Source organism: Nerophis lumbriciformis, linkage group LG06 (genome assembly GCF_033978685.3).
Source record: "Nerophis lumbriciformis linkage group LG06, RoL_Nlum_v2.1, whole genome shotgun sequence".
NCBI classification, from domain to species: Eukaryota; Metazoa; Chordata; class Actinopteri; order Syngnathiformes; family Syngnathidae; genus Nerophis; species Nerophis lumbriciformis.
The window spans coordinates 4,920,951-4,930,950 of NC_084553.2; the positions used below are offsets into that span (position 1 = coordinate 4,920,951).

At 34.4% G+C, this 10,000-nt stretch overlaps 1 protein-coding gene across 3 annotated transcripts in view; it reads left to right on the forward strand.

The window, feature by feature from the left end:
- phkb (phosphorylase kinase, beta) overlaps positions 1-10,000 on the forward strand; it is a 223,302-nt gene that overhangs the window by 47,465 nt on the left and 165,837 nt on the right. For all 3 annotated transcript variants that reach the window (XM_061963662.1, XM_061963660.1, XM_061963661.1), the window contains one exon: positions 6,131-6,238. In XM_061963662.1, coding sequence (XP_061819646.1) covers positions 6,131-6,238 — 108 coding nt within the window. The remainder of the gene's footprint in view (positions 1-6,130; positions 6,239-10,000) is intronic.

Below are 10,000 nucleotides of genomic sequence, written 5' to 3' on the forward strand. Positions count from 1 at the left end.
CAAGGGTGAGGATATAAGGGTGAGGATATAAGGGTGAGGATACAAGGGGAGGATACACTTACTCACTGTGATGATGGAGAGGAGGAGAAACAAAGTGGGACAAAGAGCCAATTATTTATGACTCTGTGCCACAGAGGAGGCATGGCGGCCACACACACACACACACACACACACACACACACACACACACACACACACACACACACACACACACACACATCTCAGGCCCGTGTTCCCCTTGTTGTATTACAAGAAGCACCTTTGTTTTATGCAAATATCTTCTCTAACAACATGTAGGACACTCGCATATGCACCTTTAAGAAGACACATTTAGCACACAAGTTACTGACACATTTAGCACACAAGTTACTAACACATTTAGCACACAAGTTACTAACACATTTAGCACACAAGTTACTAACACATTTAGCACACAAGTTACTGACACATTTAGCACACAAGTTACTAACACATTTAGCACACAAGTTACTAACACATTTAGCACACAAGTTACTAACACATTTAGCACACAAGTTACTAACACATTTAGCACACAAGTTACTGACACATTTAGCACACAAGTTACTAACACATTTAGCACACAAGTTACTGACACATTTAGCACACAAGTTACTAACACATTTAGCACACAAGTTACTGACACATTTAGCACACAAGTTACTGACACATTTAGCACACAAGTTACTAACACATTTAGCACACAAGTTACTGACACATTTAGCACACAAGTTACTAACACATTTAGCACACAAGTTACTGACACATTTAGCACACAAGTTACTAACACATTTAGCACACAAGTTACTAACACATTTAGCACACAAGTTACTGACACATTTAGCACACAACTTACTAACACATTTAGCACACAAGTTACTAACACATTTAGCACACAAGTTACTAACACATTTAGCACACACGTTACTAACACATTTAGCACACAAGTTACTGACACATTTAGCACACAAGTTACTAACACATTTAGCACACAAGTTACTAACACATTTAGCACACAAGTTACTAACACATTTAGCACACAAGTTACTGACACATTTAGCACACAAGTTACTAACACATTTAGCACACAAGTTACTAACACATTTAGCACACAAGTTACTAACACATTTAGCACACAAGTTACTGACACATTTAGCACACAAGTTACTAACACATTTAGCACACAAGTTACTAACACATTTAGCACACAAGTTACTAACACATTTAGCACACAAGTTACTAACACATTTAGCACACAAGTTACTGACACATTTAGCACACAAGTTACTAACACATTTAGCACACAAGTTACTAACACATTTAGCACACAAGTTACTGACACATTTAGCACACAAGTTACTAACACATTTAGCACACAAGTTACTAACACATTTAGCACACAAGTGTTTACTTATATACGATACAAGCAGTGTGTTGTGTGTGATATCATGTGCGATACAAGCAGTCATGCAGCCTGTTTACTTTTTGTGCGATATCATGTGCGATACAAGCATCCCTGCAGTATGTTTGTGTGTGTGTGATATCATGTTTGATACAAGCAGTCCTGCAGCGTGTTGACTTGTGCATGATATCTTGTGCGATACAAGCTGTCCTGCAGTGTGTTGACTTGTGTGTGATATCATGTTCGATACAAGCAGTCCTGTAGCATGTTTACTTGTGTGTGATATCATGTGCAATACAAGAAGTCCTGCAGCGTGTTTACTTGTGTGTGATATCATGTGCGATACAAGCAGTCATGCAGTCTGTTTACCTGGGTGTGATATCATGTGCGATACAAGCGGCCCTGCAGCATGTTTACTTGTGTGCGATATCACGTGCGATACAAGCACTCCTGCAGAGAGTTACTTGTGTGTAGTATCATGTGCAATACAAGCAGTCCGGCAGCATGTTTACTTGTGCAATATCATGCGCGATACAAGCAGCCCTGGAGAGAGTTTACTTGTGTGTAGTATCATGAGCGATACAATCAGTCCTTCATGGTGTTTACTTGTGTGATGTCATGCGCGATACGAGCAGCCCTGCAGCGTGTTTACTTTTGTGTTTAGTATCATGTGTGATACAAGCAGTCCGGCAGCGTGTTTACTTGTGTATATTATCATGTGCGATACAAGCAGTCCTGCATCGTGTTTGCTTATGCAATATCATGTGCGATACAAGCGGTCCTGAAGCGTGTTGACTTGTGTATGATATCATGTGTGATACAAGCAGTTCTGCAGAGAGTTACTTGTGTGTAGTATCATGTGCAATAACAGCAGTCCGGCAGCATGTTTACTTGTGCAATATCTTGTGCGATACAAGCAGTCCTGCAGCGTGTTTACTTGTGCAATATCTTGTGCGATACAATCAGTCCTGCATGGTGATTACTTGTGCGATATCATGCGGGATACGAGCAGCCCTGCAGCGTGTTTACTTGTGTGTAGTATCATGTGCGATACAAGCAGTCCGGCAGTGTGTTTACTTGTGTATAGTATCATGTGCGATACAAGCAGTCCTGCATCGTGTTTGCTTGTGCAATATCATGTGCGATACAAGCAGTTCTGCAGCGTGTTGACTTGTGTGTGATATCATGTGTGATACAAGCAGTCCTGCAGCGTGTTTACTTGTGCAATATCTTGTGCGATACAATGAGTCCTGCATTGTGCTTACTTGTGCGATATCATGCGCGATAGGAGCAGCCCTGCAGCGTGTTTACTTGTGTGTAGTATCATGTGCGATAAAAGCAGTCCGGCAGCGTGTTTACTTATTTATAGTATCATGTGCGATACAAGCAGTCCTGCATCGTGTTTACTTGTGCAATATCATGTGCGATACAAGCAGTCCTGCAGCGTGTTTACTTTTGCAATATCTTGTGCGATACAAGCAGTCCTGCAGCGTTTTTACTTGTGCGATACAATGAGTCCTGCATTGTGCTTACTTGTGCGATATCATGCGTGATACGAGCAGCCCTGCAGCGTGTTTACTTGTGTGTAGTATCATGTGCGATACAAGCAGTCCGGCAGCGTGTTTACTTATGTACAGTATCATGTGTGATACAAGCAGTCCTGCATCGTGTTTACTTGTGCAATATCATGTGCGATACAAGCAGTCCTGCAGCGTGTTTACTTGTGCAATATCTTGTGCGATACAAGCAGTCCTGCAGCGTGTTTACTTGTGCAATATCATGCGCGATACGAGCAGCCCTGCAGCGTGTTTACCTGTGTGTAGTATCATGTGCGATACAAGCAGTCCGGCAGCGTGTTTACTTATGTATAGTATCATGTGCGATACAAGCAGTCCTGCATCGTGTTTACTTGTGCAATATCATGTGCGATACAAGCAGTCCTGCATCGTGTTTACTTGTGCAATATCATGTGCGATACAAGCAGTCCTGCAGCGTGTTTACTTGTGCAATATCTTGTGCGATACAAGCAGTCCTGCAGCGTGTTTACTTGTGCAATATCTTGTGCGATACAATGAGTCCTGCATCGTGCTTACTTGTGCGATATCATGCGCGATACGAGCAGCCCTGCAGCGTGTTTACTTGTGTGTAGTATCATTTGCGATACAAGCAGTCCGGCAGCGTGTTTACTTGTGTATAGTATCATGTGCGATACAAGCAGTCCTGCATCGTGCTTACTTGTGCGATATCATGCGCGATACGAGCAGCCCTGCAGCGTGTTTACTTGTGTGTAGTATCATGTGCGATACAAGCAGTCCGGCAGCGTGTTTACTTGTGTATAGTATCATGTGCGATACAAGCAGTCCTGCATCGTGTTTGCTTGTGCAATATCATGTGCGATACAAGCGGTCCTGCAGCGTGTTGACTTGTGTGTGATATCATGTTTGATACAAGCAGTCCTGGAGCGTGTTTACTTGTGCAATATCTTGTGCGATACAATGAGTCCTGCATTGTGCTTACTTGTGCGATATCATGCGTGATACGAGCAGCCCTGCAGCGTGTTTACTTGTGTGTAGTATCATGTGCGATACAAGCAGTCCTGCATCGTGTTTACTTGTGCAATATCATGTGCGATACAAGCAGTCCTGCAGCATGTTTACTTGTGCAATATCTTGTGCGATACAAGCAGTCCTGCAGCGTGTTTACTTGTGCAATATCTTGTGCGATACAATGAGTCCTGCATCGTGCTTACTTGTGCGATATCATGCACAATACGAGCAGCCCTGCTGCGTGTTTACTTGTGTGTAGTATCATGTGCTATACAAGCAGTCCGGCAGCGTGTTTACTTATGTATAGTATCATGTGCGATACAAGCAGTCCTGCATCGTGTTTACTTGTGCAATATCATGTGCGATACAAGCAGTCCTGCAGCGTGTTTACTTGTGCAATATCTTGTGCGATACAAGCAGTCCTGCAGCGTGTTTACTTGTGCGATATCTTGTGCGATAGAATGGGTCCTGCATTGTCCTTACTTGTGCAATATCATGCGCGATACGAGCAGCCCTGCAGCGTGTTTACTTGTGTGTAGTATCATGTGCGATACAAGCAGTCCTGCATCGTGTTTACTTGTGCAATATCATGTGCGATACCAGCAGTCCTGCAGCGTGTTTACTTGTGCAATATCTTGTGCGATACAATGAGTCCTGCATTGTCCTTACTTGTGCGATATCATGCGCGATACGAGCAGCCCTGCAGCGTGTTTACTTATGTATAGTATCATGTGCGATACAAGCAGTCCGGCAGCGTGTTTACTTATGTATAGTATCATGTGCGATACAAGCAGTCCTGCATCGTGTTTACTTGTGCAATATCATGTGCGATACAAGCGGCCCTGCAGCGTGTTGACTTGTGTGTGATATCATGTGTGATACAAGCAGTCCTGCAGCGTGTTTACTTGTGCAATATCTTGTGCGATACAATAAGTCATGTATTGTGCTTACTTGTGCGATATCATGCGCGATACGAGCAGCCTTGCAACGTGTTTACTTGTGTGTAGTATCATGTGCGATACAAGCAGTCCGTCAGCGTGTTTTCTTATGTATAGTATCATGTGCGATACAAGCAGTCATGCAGCGTGTTTACTTGTGCAATATCTTGTGCGATACAAGCAGTCCTGCAGCGTGTTTACTTGTGCAATATCTTATGCGATACAAGCAGTCCTGCAGCGTGTTTACTTGTGCAATATTTTGTGCGATACAAGCAGTCCTGCAGCGTGTTTACTTGTGCAATATCTTGTGCGATACAAGCAGTCCTGCAGCGTGTTTACTTGTGCAATATTTTGTGCGATACAAGCAGTCCTGCAGCGTGTTTACTTGTGCAATATCTTGTGCGATACAATGAGTCCTGCATTGTGCTTACTTGTGCGATATCATGCGCGATACGAGCTAGGTAAAAAATGATTTTCAAGGTAAAAAAAAAATTTCAAGGTAAAACATTTTTTTCAAGGTAACATTTTTTTTCAAGGTAACATTTTTTTTTCAAGGTAAAAAATTATTTTCAAGGTAAAAAAAATGTTTCAAGGTATAATTTGTTTTTCAAGGTTAAAAATGATTTTCAAGGTAAATTAAAAAAAAAATAAAAAAAAATTTCAAGGTAAAAATTTTTTTTCAAGGTAACATTTTTTTTCAAGGTAACATTTTTTTTCAAGGTAAAAAATTATTTTCAAGGTAAAAAAAAATGTTTCAAGGTATAATTTGTTTTTCAAGGTTAAAAATGATTTTCAAGGTAAATTAAAAAAAAATAAAAAAAAATTTCAAGGTAAATATTTTTTTTCAAGGTTAAAAATGATTTTCAAGGTAAACAAATGATTGTCTAGGTAAAAAAAAAAATTCAAGGTAAAAAAAAATTTTCAAGGTAAATATTTTTTTTCAAGGTAAAAAATGATTTTCAAGCTACAAAATGTGCAATAAAACATAAACAAAAGCAAAACTACTCAAAGGACAGGAAGTCGTCCGCAGAGCCACACTGCCACCTAGTGGTGTTGTGTGGTATCGCTAATGAAGTTTTATTTAGTCTACTTTTCATGGGTTGTTTACTTACATTCCCACCTTCTATCGCCATGAAAGATGACCTCAGGGTTAGGTGAGGTCTGAACGTTTAATTGTCCTTATTTTTCTCAAGCTGCTGTGTTGATATTTCCACATTTGTTTCCAGGTGGAAGAGTTCAAACAGGACCCCAGCCCCTCCAAGTGTCTCCACTCCATGTTCCACGTGGACACGGGCGATGAGATCCACGACTACAGCCAGTATCATCACCTGCAGGTCTCCTTTTTTTTAACCCTTAGGGCTCCCTTCTAGTTTGGTTACAAAAAGTGTTACATTTTTCAATTTAATTTTTTTTGGGAATGTTGACATTTTTTCCAGTTTATTTGGGTAAGCACTCCATGTATGTCCAAGTAGCTTGGCTCCAAATTCCATATTTATAGTGTTTGAGTCACTTCCACCTCACTTACGGCTTACGTCTGCTCCAACCGCTCACTCTTCCATCGTGCTGGCTTCTAGAAGCAGTAGTTCATCCTCAATATATTCAGCTTCAAAAAGATACATAATATTTTCCTATATAAAACATTTCAAAGTGGAATATTTGATGTGAGGTAATCGGAGCTTTATAGATCAGTAATTCATAACAACATTGATTTTGATTTTGATTTTTTTTTTGGGCACACAGTTTTAAAAAAAAACACTAAAATTATTACAGATTCCAAAAAGTGTTAAAAATAAGTCACACAATTATTTTTATTTTTTTTTTCACTTTCAATTTGTAAATCTATTGATCAACTACAGATCTATCCGTCAACTATAATTTTTTGTTATAATAATTTTTATGGTTTTTTTTGTTTGTTTGTTCTCTGCCTTTTTTGCCATATAAAATTGTAATTTTTTTATGGCAAACATACAAAATATTCAATATTTTCTTCGAAAAATAAATTAAATGGTAATATTTGATGCAAAGTAATTGGAGCCTTAATAAGGTCAATGATTCATAACAACATTGATTTTGATTTATTATTATTTTTTGGGCAGAGAGTTAAAAATAAAAAAAAACACTAAAATTATTACAGATTCCAAAAAGTGTTAAAAATAAGTCACACAATTTTTTTAATTTTTTTTTTAATTTCTACATCTCTTTATCAACTACAGATCTATCCGTCAACTACACATTTTTATTATAATTATTTTTATGTTTAGTTTTTTTTGTTTGATCTATGCCTTTTTTGTCATATAAAACTTTGTTGTTTTTTTATGGCAAACACACAAAATATTCATTATTTTCTTCGAAAAATAAATAAAATGGTAATATTTGCTGCAAAGTAATTGGAGCCTTAAAAAGGTCAATGATTCATAACAACATAGATTTTGATTTATTATTATTTTTTGGGCAGAGAGTTAAAAATAAAAATAAACACTAAAATTATTACAGATTCCAAAAAGTGCTAAAAATAAGTCACACAATTTTTTTTATTTTTTTTTTTATTTCTACATCTCTTTATCAACTACAGATCTATCCGTCAACTACACATTTTTATTATAATTATTTTTATGTTTCGTTTTTTTTTGTTTGATTTATGCCTTTTTTGTCATATAAAACTTTGTTTTTTTTATGGCAAACATACAAAATATTCAATATTTTCTTCAAAAATATAAATAAAATGGTAATATTTGATGCAAAGTAATTGGAGCCTTAATAAGGTCAATGATTCATAACAACATTGATTTTGATTTATTATTATTTTTTGGGCTGACAGTTTAAAAAAAACAAAAAACACTAAAATGATTACAGATTCCAAAAAGTGTTAAAAATAAGTCACACAATTTTTTTTTATTTTTTTTTAAATTTCTACATCTCTTTATCAACTACAGATCTATCCGTCAACTACACATTTTTATTATAATCATTTTTATGTTTAGTTTTTTTTGTTTGATCCATGCCTTTTTTGTCATATAAAACTTTGTTTTTTTATGGCAAACACAAAATATTCAATATTTTCTTTGAAAAATAAATTAAATGGTAATATTTGATGCAAAGTAATTGGAGCCTTAATAAGGTCAATGATTCATAACAACATTGATTTTGATTTATTATTTTTTTGGGGGCAGAGAGTTAAAAAAAACAAAAAAACACTAAAATTATTACAGATTCCAAAAAGTGTTAAAAATAAGTCACACAAATTATTTTATTTTTTTTAAATTTCTACATCTCTTTATCAACTACAGATCTATCCGTCAACTATACATTTTTATTATAATTATTTTTATGTTTAGTTTTTTTTGTTTGATTTATGCCTTTTTTGTCATATAAAACTTTGTTTTTTTTATGGCAAACACACAAAATATTCAATATTTTCTTCGAAAAATAAATTAAATGGTAATATTTGATGCAAAGTAATTGGAGCCTTAATAAGGTCACTGATTCATAACAACATAGATTTTGATTTATTATTATTTTTTGGGCAGAGAGTTAAAAAAAACAAACACTAAAATTATTACAATTTCCAAAAAGTGTTAATAAGTCACACAATTTTTTTTATTTTTTATTTTTTTTTATTTCTACATCTCTTTATCAACTACAGATCTATCCGTCAACTACACATTTTTATTATAATTATTTTTGTGTTTAGTTTTTTTTTGTTTGATCTATGCCTTTTTTTGTCATATAAAACTTTGTTTTTTTTATGGCAAACACACAAAATATTCAATATTTTCTTCGAAAAATAAATTAAATGGTAATATTTGATGCAAAGTAATTGGAGCCTTAAAAAGGTCAATGATTCATAACAACATAGATTTTGATTTATTATTATTTTTTGGGCAGAGAGTTAAAAAAAAACAACACTAAAGTTATTACAGATTCCAAAAAGTATTAAAAATAAGTCACACAATTTTTATTTATTTATTTATTTTTTTAAATTTCTACATCTCTTTATCAACTACAGATCTATCCGCCAACTACACATTTTTATTATAATCATTTTTATGTTTAGTTTTTTTTGTTTGATATATGCCTTTTTTGTCATATAAAACTTTTTTTTTTTATGGCAAACACACAAAATATTCAATATTTTCTTCGAAAAATAAATAAAATGGTAATATTTGATGCAAAGTAATTGAAGCCTTAAAAAGGTAAATGATTCATAACAACATAGATTTATTATTATTTTGTGGGCAGAGAGTTAAAAAAAAAAACACTAAAATTATTACAGATTCCAAAAAGTGTTAAAAATAAGTCACACCATTTTTTTTTAATTGTTTTTAATTTATACATCTCTTTATCAACTATAGATCTATCCGTCAACTACACATTTTTATTATAATTATTTTTATGTTTAGTTTTTTTTGTTTGATCTACGCCTTTTTTGTCATATAAAACTTTGTTTTTTTTATGGCAAACACACAAAATATTCAATATTTTCTTCGAAAAATAAATAAAATGGTAATATTTGCTGAAAAGTAATTGGAGCCTTAAAAAGGTCAATGATTCATAACAACATAGATTTTGATTTATTATTATTTTTTGGGCAGAGAGTTAAAAAAAAACAACACTAAAGTTATTACAGATTCCAAAAAGTATTAAAAATAAGTCACACAATTTTTATTTATTTATTTATTTTTTTAAATTTCTACATCTCTTTATCAACTACAGATCTATCCGTCAACTATACATTTTTATTATAATTATTTTTATGTTTAGTTTTTTTTGTTTGATCTATGCCTTTTTTGTCATATAAAACTTTGTTTTTTTTGTGGCAAACACAAAATATTCAATATTTCCTTCGAAAAATAAATTAAATGGTAATATTTGATGCAAAGTAATTGGAGCCTTAATAAGGTCAATGATTCATAACAACATAGATTTTGATTTATTATTATTTTTTGGGCTGACAGTTTAAAAAAAAAAAAAAAAACACTAAAATTATTACAAATTCCAAAAAGTGTTAAAAATAAGTCACACATTTTTTTTTACATTTTTTTTTTTAATTTCTACATCTCTTTATCAACTACAGATCTATCCGTCAACTACACATT